Genomic DNA, 16281 nt, shown 5'->3' with positions numbered 1-16281 from the left:
CTCAGGGGCTGCCCAGCGGCACCCGGCTTCCCCTCATGGGCGCCCGGCTTCCCCTCAGTGACTGCCCGCCGGCGGCTTCTTCCCTTCACAGCCTTTCCCATCGTGTACCTGGCCGCGCCGCCACTGGCGTTTTTTACGGTCTATAAAAGCTGTTTCCTGAAGTACTGACCCTCCCGTTAGGAATGAAGAATGTTGCTTCTCTAAGAAGTTACGGAACCACCTCCGGGCTTCCCGCGAGGCGGTTACAAAGGGTTCGCGGACCCGGCGGTGCCAGGTTGATGCTGGCATTTTTCCCGCTCTCCTGTTTCCTTCCTGAAGTAGGGGAAAGGTGAAGGGAGCTGCCATGGCGGCCGTGTCCTTCCCTCGGGTGGCCATGTCCTTCCCTCGGGCAGCCGTGTCCTTCCCTCGGGTGGCCATGGCAGCCATGTCCTTCCCTCAGGTGGCCGTGTCCTTCACTCAGGCAGCCATGGCAGCCGTGTCCTTCCCTCGGGCAGCCTGGCAGCCATGTCCTTCCCTCAGGCAGCCATGTCCTTCCTTCAGGCAGCCATGGCAGCCATGTCCTTTCCTCAGGCAGCAGTGATGTCCCCCGGCAGGACATGGCCACCCGCCCAAAGCCTCGCTGTGACAGCGGCGGCCAGAGAAGGCGGCTCCACCCAACGCCCGCCAGTCCCTCGCAGATCAAAGGCGACGCTTTCAGGCACCGGTGGTTGGTGTTCAGCCCCACCAACAATCACGCCGCTGGGGCGGCAACGTTTCCGAAGCTGGCAGAGCTGGCGTACCACCTGTGGAGTTGGGTTTGAACGGGGCTACCAGCAACTTGTCACCGAATCCGCCGAGTCAGAGGATAGGGAGGTTGACAGAGCAGGCAGGTGGTCATCCAAATCCTTACCTGTTGTGAAGCGGGGTCCTTTGTCACCCCTTTCTGCCACCGCCGGGTACGACCCCCCCGTCTGATTCCTATTTCCATTTCTTCCCCTCCGTTTGCGGGGAGCGTCGGGTTTTTTCAGCGTAGCTTTCGGCGTCAACCTTGCGTACCGCGCTGCGATGAAAACCACGATAGTTTAAGTAACTTTTTGGTGGCAAAGGTATATATGACTGGATCGTCCTTAACATAATCACTTTTTTTTAATTTTATTTTATCCCGAAAGCGGGGTTGTTCGCCCGGCGCGCAGACGCCAATCAACGCACCGAGCCGAGGTATTTTATTCCCTTCATATTTGTGCAGAGACGGGCGCTAGGTGGTGAATCCACACAGCCAGCACACCTTCGTACAAAACTACAGCGTATTTATTTTGCTCCGTGGTTAGTATAATCCCGCCCAATGTTACGCTTATTGGTTAGTGATTAACATTTCGTACGCTATTCGTTTACTGTATTTAAATTAGCCTCGCTCGCTATGCAAATTAGCACGCCCGCTCCTTTCAGGTGGGGGGGGCAAGTCTTTTCGGTCCGGAACTGAGTCGGTGGTTGCCATCGCCCCTCGCTGCATTTACCTCTCACCCAGTGACCGCGGTTTTATCAGGCTGCGTGTCTTTCTGGCTGCCAGCCAGTCTTTGGCGCCGAGATGTTCCCTTTCCTCGGTCCGGCAGCTCTTCTTCAAGGCTCTAGCCCTTACTTTTCCGCGGTTCGTTAACGAAACAAATCCTCTTCTACCTTTCAGCTCCCTCCCAAATTCCTTTCCCAGAGCACAGCGGGTTGGTAGTTTTGCTCAGGGGAAAATCTTCACTTTCTGCAGGACAGCGGTTACAATTACCCGGCTTTTTCTCAACCTCATCTCCCTTTTGTCCGTTTCCAGATAAAATAAGGTATAAAACGTTTGGGAGGATTGAGGTCTTTCTAGAGGTTTCTTGGTAGTGTTTGATTCTTTTGTTTTTCTGCGTAATGGTGGTAGCAGTTAGGTAAGAAGCTGAGGCAAGAAAGCTTAGGTAAATACTACTTTGCAATGTGGCTCGTGAAAACTCCAAATGAGTAAGATATTGCTACTGCAAAATGCAATCCTGAGCTATTAATACATTCGCTTAACGCTTTAGTAACAACCCCAGGCACCGCTGCAGGCGTGGGGAGGAGCGGCTGGGAGCTGCCCGGCGGGAAAGGACCTGGGGGTGTTGGTCGGCAGTCGCTGAACATGAGCCAGCAGCGTGCCCAGGTGGCCAAGAGGGCCAATGGCATCCGGGCTTGTATCAGGAACAGTGTGGCCAGCAGGAGCAGGGCAGGGATCGTCCCCCTGTGCTGGGCACTGGGGAGGCCGCCCCTCGAATGCTGTGCTCAGCGCTGGGCCCCTCACCCCAAGAAGGCCATGGAGGGGCTGGAGCGTGGCCAGAGCAGGGCAGTTCCTGCTCCCCAGGAACAAGCGATGGGACGAGAGGGAACGGCCTCAAGCTGCGCCAGGGCAGGTTTGGGTGGGATATTAGGAAAAACTTCTTCCCCAAAGGGCTGTCAGGCCCTGGCCCAGGCTGCCCAGGGCAGGGGCTGAGTCCCCATCCCTGGGGGTATCTAAAAGCCGGGGAGATGTGGTGCTGGGGGCCGTGGGTTAGTGGTGGCCTTGGCAGCGCTGGGTTAACGGCTGGACTCGATGATCTTCAACGTCTTTTCCAACCTAAACGATTGCAGGATTCTAAGAAACGCATGCGGACCGTGATCTGTAATGTTCGTTACAAGAGCTGGCGTTCTTAAGATTCTAGGCAGTTGAAATTTCTCTTACAGCTGACTTGAAAATGAAAAGTATTCTCGCTAGCCAAGAATTCGTCTCTATCCAAGGACAGAAAACTGCTGGTTTGGAATCTAAAGGCTCCCTCTACTACTGCCCAAGCCCAGCCGGTATTTGCTTTGGGCCATATGTTTCATGCCCAGAAACTTTGGTTTCCACCCATTCTGTTCTTCCCCGTCCTTGGTGTTTCTCAGCGTGACACAATTCTGCTCCTGGGTTGACTGGGAACATTCGTACCCGTCCGTGCTTTGCTCTGCGTTTCGGTCTGGCTACGAATCGAGGCTGTTCTGAGAGAAACTCCTAACTCAGTTTCTCAAATTGAAAAAACTTCTTGAATTGTCGAGGATTCTTGAAACGACTTGGCTTACGACCCTCAGCCTTGCTCGGGCTTCCTTAAGGAGACCGTGGGTTTTGATGTCGTGAGTGTCATGGCTCTCTTCCTCAGCCAGTAACTCAGCGCGGCAGATGAGCAGATGGCAGGAGGAGCGGCCGAGGTCCCCGCGGCTCCCGTACACCGTTTGGGGAGGCCGAGTTCCCAGCAGGCCTGTTTGGACGGAACGGCCCCGCTACGCGCGTCGCTGTAAGGGTCCCACGTAGGCTTGGACCCTCACGGCTTCGTTAAGGGTCTGGAGGAGAGGAGAGCTTCCAGCTCCGTTCGCTCCAGAGGGCACGGCGTACGGACAAGGCAAAACCTGCTCGATGAACCGGATCGACGCGGGGGAAGCGGCAGCAGTCAGAGAATTAATTCCCTTTGAGAATGAGCCATTGCCTCTGAACCAAAAAACTAACGTGAGCCCAGGCCATAGCGTCTTTATTTTTGCAAAGCTTTGTAAGCTTTGGGAAGATTATCCCTAGTTTATGACTCCAGAGACAGGGAATTTGCCTGCCTTTGAGCAATTTGCCAAAGCAAGTTTTGGCAGAGCTGGGAGCTGAAACACTTAAAGCCCCGAACTCTGCTGCCCGTCGATCGCCTCGCACTGCGCCTCGGGAGCGTTCGGCCGCCATCCTGCACCGGGCCCGCGTTCCTGTTCCGGTGGGCATCTCCGGCTTTGCTGCCAGCAAGCCAAGGAGAACAGAGGGAAGGCGCAGAGTGTTTCTAGAGGAAAGTGCAAAAATAGGTGGTGAAAGAAAAGAAGAAGGAAGAAAGAAAAAAAGAAGAAAGAAAGAAAAAAAAAAGGAAAAAAAAGAAAGAAAAGAAAGAAGAAAGAAAGCAAAGGAAAGGAAGGAAGAAGGAAGGAAGAAGGAAGGAAGAAGGAAGGAAGAAGGAAGGAAGAAGGAAGGAAGAAGGAAGGAAGAAGGAAGGAAGAAGGAAGGAAGAAGGAAGGAAGAAGGAAGGAAGAAGGAAGGAAGAAGGAAGGAAGAAGGAAGGAAGAAAGGAAGAAAGAAAGAAGATGAAAGCAGCAAGAAAGAAGGAAAAGAAGAAAGAAGGAAAAGAAGAAAGAAGGAAAAGAAGGAAGAAGGAAAAGAAGGAAGAAAGGAGGAAGAAGAGAAGAAAGGAGGAAGGAAGGAAGAAAGAAGGAAGAAAGAAGGACTTTCTTCTCAGTAAGTTTGCAAGAAAGACTAATTTCAGTAAGTTTGCAAGAAAGGAGGACTTACCCTCAGTCAGTTTGCAGAGGACACCCAGTTGGGCGGGAGCGTTGATCTGCTGGAGGGCAGGGAGGCTCTGCAGAGGGCCCTGGCCAGGCCGGAGCCATGGGCCCAGGCCACTGGGTGAGGGTCAGCGAGGCTCAGGGCCGGGTCCTGCACTTGGGGCACAGCAACGCCAGGCACCGCTGCAGGCGTGGGGAGGAGCGGCTGGGAGCTGCCCGGCGGGAAAGGACCTGGGGGTGCTGGTCGACAGCTGCCTGAACACAAGCCAGCAGTGTGCCCAGGTGGCCAAGAGGGCCAATGGCATCCGGGCTTGTATCAGGAACAGTGTGGCCAGCAGGAGCAGGGCAGGGATCGTGTCCTGTGCTGGGCACTGGTGAGGCCGCCCCTCGAATGCCTGTGCTCAGTGTTGGGCCCCTCACCCCAAGAAGGCCATGGAGGGGCTGGAGCGTGGCCAGAGCAGATTTGAGAATCAAAATCCTGTGACCAAGTGGATGAGAATTAAAATCCCAATGGCCAAGTGGATTTGAGAATCAAAATCACCATGGACAAGTGGATTTGAGAATCACAATCCCCGTGGCCCAGTAAATTTGAGAATTAAAATAACTGTGTCCCAGTAGATTTCAGAATTATAATCCTGTGGCAAAGTGGATTTGAGAATTAAAATCCCCATGGCCCACTGGATTTCAGAATCAAAATCCCCGTGGCCAAGAGGATTTGAGAATTAAAATCCTGTGGCACAGTGGCTTTGAGAATTCAAATCCCCAAGGCCCAGTGGATTTGAGAATCAAAATCCCCGTGGCCCCATGGATTTGAGAATTAAAATCCCTGTGGCCCAGTGGATTTAAGATTCAAAATCCTGTGGCCCAGTGGATTTGAGAACTGAAATCCTGTGGCCCAGTGGATTTGAGAAGTAAAATCCTGTGCCCAAGTGGACTGGAGAATTAAAATCCCCGTGGCCCAGTAGATTTGACAATCAAAATCACCATGGACAAGTGGATTTGAGAAAAAAAATCCCCATAGCCAGGTGGATTTGAGAATCAAAATCCCCATGGCCCAGTGGATTTGAAAATTGAAATCCCCGTGACAAAATGGATTTGAGAATTAAAATCCCCGTGACCAAGTGGATTTGAGAATCAAAACCCCCATAGCCCAGTGGAATTGAGAATTAAAATGACCGTGGGCAAGTGGATTTCAGAATTAAAGTCACCGTGGCCAAGTGGATTTCAGAATTGAATTCCCAATGGCCCAGGTTATTTGAGAATCAATATCCCCGTGACCCAGTGGATTTAACAATCAAAATCACCGCGGCCAAGTGGATTTGAGAATCAAAATCCCTGTGGCCAAGTGGATTTGAGAACCAAAACCCCATGGCCAAGTGGATTTGAGAATTAAAATCCTGTGGCCAAGTGGATTTGAGAATCAAAATCCCCGTGACCCAGTGGATTTGAGAATCAAAATCCCTGTGGCCAAGTGGATCTGAGAATCAAAATCCTGTGGCCCAGTGGATTTGAGAATTAAAATCCCCATGGCCCAGGCTATTTGAGAATGAAAATCCCCGTGGCCCAGGGGATTTAAGAATTAAAATCCCCATGGCCAAGTGGATTTGAGAATTAAAATCCCCATGGCTCAGTGGATTTGAGAATTAAAATCCCCGTGGCCCTGTGGATTTGAGAATTAAAATCCCCGTGGCCCCGTGGATTTGAGAATTAAAATCCCCGTGGCCCCGTGGATTTGAGAATTACAAACTGAAAAGCCCAATTCAATGCACAGTGATGAATGCCTGATCCAAATTCTGTAGAACTCCTCCAGTGCAATTTCCTGAGCGCGTTGAATTCGCAAATTAAGAAGTGAAGAGGACTCTGTTCTGGGATGTTGCTGAATCTGAAGCAGGCAACGTTAACCTCGTTTCCTCCATCGTTCGTAGCACCAGGCGGTGTCTTTCATGCTGGCTGAAATGGCCACGAAAGTGGAACCGGCTAGGGTGGCTTACCAAAGAGCCGCGTGGGAAGTCGATGCCGGTCGCCAGGATACCTACTACGCTTCCACTGCCAAGGCGTTCGCTGGCGACGTTGCAAACCAAGTAGCTACCGATGCAGGGCAGATTTTTGGAAGAAACGGATTTAATACTGAATATCCTGTAGAAAATCTCATGAGAGATGCTAAAATCTACCAGGTGAGTAAAAGAGCGAATGGGATCTTTCCAGTAATGCATATGTTTCATATAACAGCTATTTATTTGAAATCACGACGTACACAGATTCCCTCAGGTGAGATAGCGCCAGCACTGAGTGTCATGGATTTATTGTCTTGCGTAGGTTGTACTGACCGAAGTGTGGCACAACGGGGAGTCATTAGCCTTTTTTTGGAAGAAAAAGAAAAAAACCTGACAAAACGTGCTCATATCTACTCATTTTAACTATAAAGTCATGTTAAACTCGTATAAACTATAAAAAATAACAATATTATAAACTCATTTTAACTATAAAGTCATGTTAAACTCGTATAAACTATAAAAAATAACAATATTATAAACTCATTTTAACTATAAAGTCATGTTAAACTCGTATAAAATATAAAAACAACCCTCAAACTATAAAAGATAAAAAAATATGAAGTATAAACTCATATAAACTCATTTTAAGTATAAACTCACATTAAACATAAACTGTAAAAAAATTAAGTATAAACTCATGTTAAACTCATATAAACTATAAAATTTTAAAAAATTATAAAGCTTAAACTCATATAAACTATAAAAAATAAAAAAATATAAACTATAAACTCATATAAACTCATTTGAAGAATAAGCTCATGTTAAACCCATATCAACTATAAAAAAATGAACTCATACACATTCCTTTTAAGTATAAATTTATGTTAAACTATAAAAACAAATGATAAACTGATACAAACTCATTTTCAGTATAGGCTCACGTTTAGCCCCAGTCACCCGAAATCCCCCGATCTCTTTCTGCAGTACTGCCACCACGCAATTATTCCCGGTCACGATTCTTCCCTTAGCGTCTACTACCATGCTACAGCTCTTCATTCAGCGAGAACGATTTAATTACCTTCAGGGACCCCCGTCATCTTTGCCTTTTCCCCTCTTTCTGACATGAATAACACAGATAAACCATAGCAAAAGAGATGAACACACCAACCCCACGCAGTGCTGCAGGCGTGGGGAGGAGCAGCTGGGAGCTGCCCGGCGGGAAAGGACCTGGGGGTGTTGGTCAACAGCCGCTGAACACGAGCCAGCAGCGTGCCCAGGTGGCCAAGAGGGCCACTGGCATCCTGGCTTGTATCAGGAACAGTGTGGCCAGCAGGAGCAGGGCAGGGATGGTCCCCCTGTGCTGGGCACTGGGGAGGCCGCCCCTCGAATGCTGTGCTCAGCGCTGGGCCCCTCACCCCAAGGCGGCCATGGAGGGGCTGGAGCGTGGCCAGAGCAGGGCAGCGAGGCTGGGGCAGGGGCTGGAGCACAAGGCTGGGGAGGAGCGGCTGGGGGAGCTGGGGGGGCTCAGCCTGGAGAAGAGGAGGCTGAGGGGAGCCCTCATCGCTCTCTGCAACTGCCTGAAAGGAGGCTGGAGCCGGGGGGGTCGGGCTCTGCTCCCCAGGAACAAGCGATGGGACGAGAGGGAACGGCCTCCAGCTGCGCCAGGGCAGCTTTGGGTTGGGTATTGGGAAAAACTTCTTCCCCCAAAGGGCTGTCAGGCCCTGGCCCAGGCTGCCCAGGGCAGGGGCTGAGTCCCCACCCCTGGGGGGATTTAAAAGCCGGGGAGATGCGGTGCTTGGGGACATGGTTTAGGGGTGGCCTTGGCAGTGCCGGGTTAACGGCTGGACTTGATGATCTTAAGGGTCTTTTCCAACCTTAACAATTCTATGGTTCTAAAACACATAAAATCTCACCTGAACACAAGGAAACACACTTTTTTTTTTTTTTTTTTTACTGTGAGGGTAGGTCGAACACTGGCACAGGCTGCCCAGGGAGGTTGTGGAGTCTCCATCCTCGGAGACAGTCAAAACCCAACTGGACGCCGTCCCGGGGCATCCCTGCTTGCACGGGGGCCGCACACGCTGACCTCCAGAGCTCCCTTCCCACCTCAGCCCTGCCGGGAATTCGTTTGCCGCCGCTCACTCAAACCCTGGCCTCGGGACGGTCCCTTCGCCTGCGGTGCCTGTCACCGGGAATGACGTTTTCGTTGCTTAATGAAGCTGTAAACCGCCACCTGATTTACCTGCGGGGAGGTCGATATTGTCGTGTCCTGGATGAGGATTTGCTGTATTTAAAAACACACCCAACCCCCATTAAAACACCTCAGAAAAGCCCCTTGTTGTCTCCCAACACCCCCCCCCCCTCCCAAATACCCACCACCCCGAGAGATCAAACCCCAAAATAGACCTGATTTTCAGTCATGGAATGGTTTAGGTTGGAACAATAAATAAAAAATACAGAGTGGAAAAAGAAACCTCACCTAAAGCAAAGATTAGACCGAATGGTTAGATAAACTCTGCGCCCGCTGGGATTCTAAAACCTAAGAACCGACCTTACCTTTTTAAGGAGACGTATTTCATATAAAACGAGGTTCGCTGCGCAACTATAACCCGTGGAAATTTTATTTCATTCTCAAAGTTTCCCAAACAGGGAGAGGTGGGTGCAAACCTGTAGATCCGTAATAAAGCGCATCTCTCTTGGGGGCTCTGGTTTCCCTGGTCAGTGTCGCTGCTGTTACAGAGCTGCCGAAGGGAGGGCGGCCCCACCAAACCCAATTAGCTGTTTCAGCTCCTCCATGCGCCACGTTTAAGCTGGTGCTTGGCACATTTAAATCCGGTTAAGCCTGAAGAGACCCACCTGGCTCCAGCCTCCTTGCAGGCGGCTGCGGGGAGCCATGAGGGCTCCGAGCAATCGCTCTGCGCCATTATACGTTGTCATTCACAGCCCAAAATGGCGCTCCCGCCCGGCGCGGCGTCACCTTTGCCGCAGTCCAGCGTCGGTAATGAGCAGATAATTGGGTTTAATTACCAGAGAATTGGGTTTACGTTACCAGAGAACGGGGTTTAATGAGGGAGGCGCGGGGGCCGCTCGCCGGCCCCGCGCGGCCGCCGAGGAGCCGCCTCCGGGGCGGGCCCTTTCCCGCCGCACGGCGGGGTCCTTCCCCCGCCCGCAGGTCGCCCGACCGGATCGCCGGCTCCCTCACGGCCCCGCCGCCGCTCCGCCGCTCCGGCGCGGCTCAGGCGAACGCGGCGGGCGGCTCCGGCGGGGTCCCACGGCCGCTTCTTCCCTCCCGGCCCGGCGGCGGGCAGCTCTTTTCGGCGGGGACGGCGGAGGCGGTGGGTGCTGTGCGCACGGCGGGGGGGGCCGGGGCCGGGGGGCGGGGCGGAGGCTTGGGGCGGGGGGGGGGGGGCTTGGCGATCGGTCGCCTCCGATCCAGCGGGGCGGGGGGAGGCGTCCGCGGGGTTCCTCGGTGGGGCCTGGGAGCCGGGGGTTCCCCTCGGCCTCCCCGGGAGGGGCGGGGGGAGAAAGGGCCGGGTCCCCTCGGGCCGCGCCGGCGGCCCCGGGCGCGGAACCCCCCGAGCTGAGACCGCGGCTGCGCTGCTGCTTTTCCAAGGTGGCGCCGCGACGGGGCGCGGTGAGAGGAGCGGTGCCGAGCGCGTTACCTGCGGAGAAACGGGCGGGCTGCGGGGCTGAGGAGCGGGGCGTCGCTTGGGCTGGAAAAGGCCGTGGGGATCACGGAGTCCAGCCGTTAACCCAGCGCTGCCAAGGCCACCGCTAACCCACGGCCCCCAGCACCACATCTCCCCGGCTTTTAAATCCTTCCAGGGGTGGGGACCCAGCCCCTGCCCCGGGCAGCCTGGGCCAGGGCCTGACAGCCCTTTGGGGGAAGAAGTTTTTCCTAATACCCAACCCAAAGCTGCCCTGGCACAGCTTGAGGCCGTTCCCTCTCGTCCCATCGCTTGTTCCTGGGGAGCAGAGCCCGACCCCCCCGGCTCCAGCCTCTTTTCAGGCAGTTGCAGAGAGCGATGAGGGCTCCCCTCAGCCTCCTCTTCTCCAGGCTGAGCCCCCCCAGCTCCCCCAGCCGCTCCTCCCCAGCCTTGGGCTCCAGCCCCTGCCCCAGCCTCGCTGCCCTGCTCTGGCCACGCTCCAGCCCCTCCGTGGCCGCCTTGGGGTGAGGGGCCCAGCGCTGAGCACAGCATTCGAGGGGCGGCCTCCCCAGTGCCCAGCACAGGGGGACCATCCCTGCCCTGCTCCTGCTGGCCACACCATTCCTGATACAAGCCAGGATGCCAGTGGCCCTCTTGGCCACCTGGGCACGCTGCTGGCTCACGTTCAGCCAGCTGCCAACCAACACCCCCAGGCCCTTTCCCGCCAGGCAGCTCTCCAGCCCCTCCTCCCCCCCAAAACCAAAGAACCGACCCAAAACGTCGCCTGGGAGAAGGCCAGGTGACTACGTAAGTACCGACTCATCTCAGCGCGGCTGTGCTGTTACGAGGAGCAGCGCCCCTCACTGCCATGTTGAGGGTCGGGGGTTGCTGCGTGCTCCCCGGCTGCCCCTCTCTCGCCCTGCAGCCCCCCGTGACAGGTGAAGGGAGCTGCTGGGTTGCTTCCCCTGGGTCCGTGATGGCTGTTGGCATGTATTATCTGAGCATCGATCTGAAGATGGATCAGTTTAGCTCTAGAATTGCTCTGAGACCTGGGAAGCGAACTTCTTGTTGCTCCTTTACCTGCAAGGAGACCGTGCTGCATTTCCACGTGGCTCCCTTGTTAGGAGAGTGTGCCGAGTCTGGCCGCAGCACCGCTCTGCGCTCGCTCAGGTCGATAAACGCTGCCGGGAGCGTTGGGTTTATAGTTGTGGGTCACCAGGCGTAGCCCACGCCAACGGGATTCTGGTGCCGGGAGGTGGAAAATGTCAAGAACTGCTGATGTCTGGAGGGGCGGGGGGGGAAAGTCACACTTATTTTTGAGTGTCCCCAGGAGAACCGGAGGCGCTGTTGGTTATGATCGTTGTCGCTGTGCTGAAAGCATGCGGGTTAAGTACTGCGTCAGGAAAATACCGCGTAGGCGTAGCGTAGGGAAGCAATAGGGGAGAGAGGAAGACATATGTGTATGTATAGGTACGCACATGAGAGTTCCCTTCTGAGTGCCGCTTCAGATTGTGGCGGCTTTGACACTTGACAGCAAGTTCTGCGAAACGTAATCTTGTTATTTTTGAGAGTCGTCGGGGCGCTGATGTCTTCGTTTGGCCACCAGCGTCGTTCCCGATGATCCGAATTGGTGCCTTGCTGCTTGCATGTGTTGAACTTGAGATTGAGCTTGATGCTTCTGGACCAGAAAATAGAAGCGGGGGAAGGAAATGAGGTCGCGCGGGTAGATGCACGTGCGTATACGTGTTTATACGCACACGCGTCGTGCACGTGGTACGCATGCGTGGTCAGTACGTCTGAAGTTGTGAAGGGGCGGGAAAATATTTGACGCGCTGCAAATTTGTAAGTGTTAACTAAGGCGTTTATGTTAACTAACGTTTCTAAGTGTTAACGAAGGCGTTTTCATCGCTCTGTTTTGATGCTTCTCTGTTTCAGAACGAGACTCCTGCCCTGCTGGCGGCGCAGTCTGTCGGCGTGTTTGAGGAGGAGCGGTGTTTCCTGGGGGCGGACGGCGGCGGATCTCACGGGAGGGCTGCGGCGAGTGAAGACAGCCGCAGTTCTGGCCTTCATCGCCTGACGTCGGTGGTGCGGTCAGTGCCAGTGCAGGTCACCATCCTCATCACCTGTCGACCCCCGGCATGGCCAGGTGAAGGTAACGGGGTAATGGTGGAAACGACCACTTGCAGTTAACGGTCTTGAGTGCAGACTGAGGAAATGCACAGTACTAAACACACTACACGTAAAAATTTAGGTACTGTGTAAATCTAGAGTTTATGTAAACATTTCACGCTGCTGGATGTACCAATGGCAAAAAGTATTTCGGTACATGACTGAAAAATAATCTAACGGGCAGAATTTTATGAACTAATCTCCAAAAAAAAAACATCAGATCTGGGATTACAGTACTAAAAACTAATCTAACGGGCCAAAGTTTAGGACTCATCTCCAAAAAAAAAAAAATCAGATTTGGGATTACATTACAAAAAATAATCTAGCAGGTGAAACTTCAGGATTCATCTCCAAAAAAAAAAAAAAAAAATATTTGGGATTACAGTACTAAAAAGTAATCTAACGGGCCAAAGTTTAGGATTCACCTCCAAGAAAAATCAGATTTCGGATTACTTTACGAAAAATAATCTAACGGGCGAAACTTTAGGATTCATCTCAAAAAAAGAAAAATCAGATTTGGGATTACATTACTAAAAAATAACGGGCCAAACTTTAGGATTCATCTCCAAAAAAAATCAGATTTGGGAACGTTGTGCTTTTAATGTTCCTGTACCGGTGCTGTGGTCGGCATTCTTCATGGATCTTGTAGCAGACTTCTCAAGCTATTTCCCAGCGACAGGTTTTACTGGAACCTTGTAGGTGATTCCTCTTGGGGTTTGCGAATTCTTCTTGGTGCGGGTTGAGGCGAAAGATGTCTGCGGCCAGAGGAAGCGGGAAGCTTTGGATTTTATAGGTATTTATACACAGAAACGTATGGCTGTCTGTGATAATATCAAATTAAATAACGATTTAATGTTTATATAAACTATACATTTGTGCAGTACGTACGCTTTTTACGTGTAGTCTATTTACACTTTAGTGCTATCCAAAAGAAGCGTTGTCGTAGTCGGTTCTTACGTTGTCTTCCTCAAATCTGCTTTTTCTCCCTGTGTAACGATAAAATCGTACCGCTCCGCTCAGCGGGTATTTATTTGGCGCGTGCTTTTCCCCCGCGGGAAAGGACTCGGTCTCGGTCGTATTGTTCACCGTAGCGCTCCCCGTTGTAGATGAAATTTCCCACCGTCTCCTCTGTCTTCCCTGTTCTTTCTCCTGCAATCCGTGGTGAAAAACACCACCCGAAAGGCTCCAGGGCTCCCAGCCGGCGGCTTGAGAGCGTGCGTAACCTATCTCTAGTCCCGTTTCGAGGGAGAAACACATTGGCGGTGTCGGACGCGAACAAGGCGGCGCCCTGTTTTAGGAAGCAAGCGTGTCGCGCTTGGCAGCCTTGGGTAGGAGCGGAGGGGGTTGCCTTCCTGGGTCGGTGATGAGCGTTGGCATGTATTATCTGACCTAGAGGTGATGTCTATCCCCGCTTTAGCTCTAGAATTACTCTGAGACCCAGGAAACTCCCTTTTTTGCGACCTCGGAGCTTTTCCAAGCTGCGGAATTAAACGGCTGTCGCAAATCCGAACCCAGCGCGAGGAGACGGGGCCGCGGTTTGAGTTTTCTTCCACTGAGGTGTTGGGTCGAGCTCTCGGCTTAATCCTGGCGATCTGTTTTTCCCTTGGGGCTGCGTATTCCTTTTTGCGTTGACAGCTGGCATTTCCCGGAGGGGTCAGATTTGTTATTCCTATTCGCATACTCCTTAAAATGCTGGCAACGGCGACCGCTTTGCCTGCGCGGCGCTGCCCGACTCTTTTGGGAATGTTCCATGTACCTTGCAGTGCTCTGGGAGGCGGCGTGGGGCTTTTTGAGATCTTCCTGCGTTTACTCTGCCAAACTGTGCTGCGTTTTTCCAAACAAGCTCGCCTCTAATTTGGGATCTGTTCTCTCACAGGATTCCTGGCTGTAACAGACTGATTGCATCAAATAAATGTTGACCTACTGCGTTGGCGGCTTTGCGAACGTCGGGAGGACTCAGCGGGTGAGCAGAGAAGGCATTAGGTGGTTGCTTTTGTTTCTTCCGAGCTCAACAGAGATGATTATTTTTCGAAATTTGAAGAATCTGTGGAAAACGTCAAGACTTTTCTGAAATGCTTTGTAAGCTCCCGCTTGTCACCCAGTCTCCAGCTCCTCGTCGTTGCAGATGTCGTGAAGTGTCTTGCCGACCACTTGAACCAGCGGCCCGTGAAATCGGGGCCTGCGTATTTTTGTCATTGGGCATTCTCTCTTCTTTAGGATTTGTAGAAGAAAATTCCTGGTTCGCTGGATGTCCATCCCAGACGCTGGATGTCCATCCCAGGTATCGTAGTGTGCCGTGTCACAGCAGGGAATTGCGTAACCTGGAAGAAACTCTCCTGACAAACGCATAACCAACCAACAGATTCTAGTTTCCCCCCCCCCCAAAAATGAACAATTTACTCATGAAAAAGGCGCTGTGGATTTTTAGCCTCCCCCACAGAAGGCGAAGGCTGTTTCAAAGTCGCGTCCTTGCATTTCTGTTTCCTGAAGAGGGGAAGAGGTCATCTAAAACAATTTGCACCATCGCGTTTAAAACAAGACCAGGGAAGGCTCTGCTTGCCGCTCTCCTGCGCGCGTCACGGGAGGTGCCAGCATCTCCGGAGGCGATTGGCGGGTTACGTTTGATTGACGGAGAGAAACCGCGCCGCTTCACTGTGCCTTGCCGGGAGGGGGAGAGGGGAGGGTTTGCTGACAAAGCAGGAGACGAAGTAAATAATCCTGAACTAAATAAAGTTTTCTTAAGGGAAATCCCCAACTGAAAAAGTGGGGGGTTTCCCTCATCCGAGCGTAACTCGCGCCCCAGCCGTCAGCGTTTCGCAGAGGGGAAGGCCAGGGTGGAGTTGCTTGCGGAGGCTGACGCACGGGGCACGCGAGGTTTTACGTCGCGCTTGCACCGCGCCGTCCCACGCCGCGGTCGGCTGCTCTTCCCGACGTAATTCCCGTTCCCAAAACGCAGACCGCGCAAATCGCTTCTCACAAGAGCGCTTGGAAGATCTCTCGAAAAGTACTATTTTGGGGGGGAAAAAAAAGCAATTTGGAAGCTTCTGGAGGCCGCCGTGGGTTAATTGGGCTTCAACTCTCGGTGCTTTTGCCTGACCTAAAGGAAGCGGACGTGCCCAGAAAGAATCCGCGCCCCAGTGCCAGCCCCCCGGAATAAAGCCCCTCCTTGGCCTCCGTCCGCGTGGCGGAGGAAGGTTTCGGGGTCGCTGATGCCGAGGCTGGTGCGGGTTTTCCCCGTGGCTGAGCGCCTGTTCGGGTTTGTTCCGCTGGTCTCTTCCGGCGAGTTGGAAGTGGGAGCGATCGAGCTGGTTCAAGTACAGCGGCAAATGGAGCCCGTGTCTTTCCAGGGCGCCGGTCGGAGGAAAGGAAAAGCGTTGCGCGAGCCCGGCGCGGCCCCCGTGGAACGCTCGGCTGCTCCTCGGCGCGGGGTCGGGGCAGAGCGGGGCTGGGTTCGTTACAGCCGCCCCTGTCCCCTCCTTTCCCCGCAGACGCGCGAGCGACCCAGGCAGCTTTGGCTTTGTAAGCGGATGGGTTCGTGGGGCGGGGGCCGTCTTCCTTCTGCTCCCTCGCTTGGCAAGTGTTAGAAACTAAAACCTTTCCCTTGTCAGGAGCTCACGCCGAGACCGTTTTCTTTTCAGAGTGCCCCGAGGAAAGCTTCACGGTGAAAGTCCAAATGCTTTCCTGGTCTTGGGCTTGAACTCGAGCTGTTTCTGGGCTGGAAGATCAAGTTTGCGGAGTTCTGCCCCTTTGGGGGTTTTTGCGTGTTCTCTGAGCAGTCGCTTCATCGTCTTTTTACTTGTAGTTACCGAGGACGTGGGCGCAGCCCCAGAAGGAGCCGTGCTTACGGGTCTGTGCTTTGTTCCTGCCGAAACTCATTCCGAACAGATCCTGCTGGGTTTGGTTTTTTAAAAAATAATCCGGTTTCGGTTGCGGGCGTTGGCGTTGGCTGGGATGTTGATGGGACTGTGGTCGTAGTTGGGGGTTTGAAGCTCTCGACGCAAAAGATTTCTTTTTCCGAAGGTACCAAGCAGGAGTTGCCTGGCACCGGCTGCGGTTGCTGTGCTTATCAGCAGGTTTTTCCTGTTGTGTTTGCGTTTGAAGAAGAATTGCGTAAGGAGCTGAGGAACCCTGTCGCGTTCCCAGTGCCCCTCCATCCCCCCCCAGTGCCCCCCTAG

General features: G+C 53.2%; 1 protein-coding gene, 1 long non-coding RNA gene and 2 other non-coding genes across 9 annotated transcripts; 3 read left to right on the top strand and 1 right to left on the bottom strand.

The window, feature by feature from the left end:
* Positions 1-3: 3 nt before the first annotated feature.
* LOC148052807 (uncharacterized) lies at positions 4-8986 on the bottom strand. 4 transcript variants are annotated; one of them, XR_015709172.1, is made up of 5 exons: positions 8847-8980; positions 8204-8532; positions 4304-6653; positions 890-3803; positions 5-782 (listed from the first exon to the last, which is right to left on the bottom strand). It is a non-coding gene; the product is annotated as an uncharacterized LOC148052807 (long non-coding RNA). The 4 variants fall into 4 exon arrangements; XR_015709174.1 differs by having other exon boundaries at positions 4-3803; positions 8204-8574; positions 8847-8981; XR_015709171.1 differs by having other exon boundaries at positions 5-3803.
* LOC148052804 (uncharacterized) lies at positions 8874-14897 on the top strand. 3 transcript variants are annotated; one of them, XR_015709170.1, is made up of 4 exons: positions 8874-9625; positions 11873-12089; positions 12806-12899; positions 13983-14897. XR_015709170.1 is itself a non-coding variant. In XM_087778556.1 (3 exons), the coding sequence occupies exons 1-3, from the start codon at positions 9356-9358 to the stop codon at positions 14003-14005; spliced, it is 510 nt and encodes a 169-aa protein (XP_087634682.1). In that variant the 5' UTR covers positions 8881-9355; the 3' UTR covers positions 14006-14897. The 3 variants fall into 3 exon arrangements, 2 of the variants coding, with proteins under 2 accessions (XP_087634682.1, XP_087634683.1); XM_087778556.1 differs by lacking the exon at positions 12806-12899 and having other exon boundaries at positions 8881-9625; XM_087778557.1 differs by lacking the exon at positions 12806-12899 and having other exon boundaries at positions 8888-9625; positions 11873-12083.
* Positions 10906-10989, top strand: LOC148052806 (small nucleolar RNA SNORD45). The gene has a single exon (XR_015709185.1). It is a non-coding gene; the product is annotated as a small nucleolar RNA SNORD45 (small nucleolar RNA).
* On the top strand, positions 13462-13546 carry LOC148052805 (small nucleolar RNA SNORD45). The gene has a single exon (XR_015709184.1). It is a non-coding gene; the product is annotated as a small nucleolar RNA SNORD45 (small nucleolar RNA).
* Positions 14898-16281: the final 1384 nt, after the last annotated feature.

Source organism: Nipponia nippon, unplaced genomic scaffold (assembly GCF_047370975.1).
Source record: "Nipponia nippon isolate SJK-2023a ecotype South Korea unplaced genomic scaffold, ASM4737097v1 scaffold_44, whole genome shotgun sequence".
In the NCBI taxonomy this organism is placed as follows: Eukaryota; Metazoa; Chordata; class Aves; order Pelecaniformes; family Threskiornithidae; genus Nipponia; species Nipponia nippon.
The sequence above is the reverse complement of the archived record's forward strand: the minus strand, read 5'-3'. Positions and strand labels throughout refer to the sequence as shown.

What these genes read in the sequence shown, in the direction of transcription:
- LOC148052804 (XM_087778556.1), top strand. Translation starts at nt 9,356, where the DNA reads ATGAGGGAGGCGCGGGGGCCGCTCGCCGGCCCCGCGCGGCCGCCGAGG. An exon ending in CGGCGGGGACGGCGGAGGCG is followed by an intron (nt 9,626 to 11,872) that starts GTGGGTGCTGTG and finishes TCTCTGTTTCAG; the next exon opens with AACGAGACTCCTGCCCTGCT. An exon ending in CCCGGCATGGCCAGGTGAAG is followed by an intron (nt 12,090 to 13,982) that starts GTAACGGGGTAA and finishes GTTCTCTCACAG; the next exon opens with GATTCCTGGCTGTAACAGAC.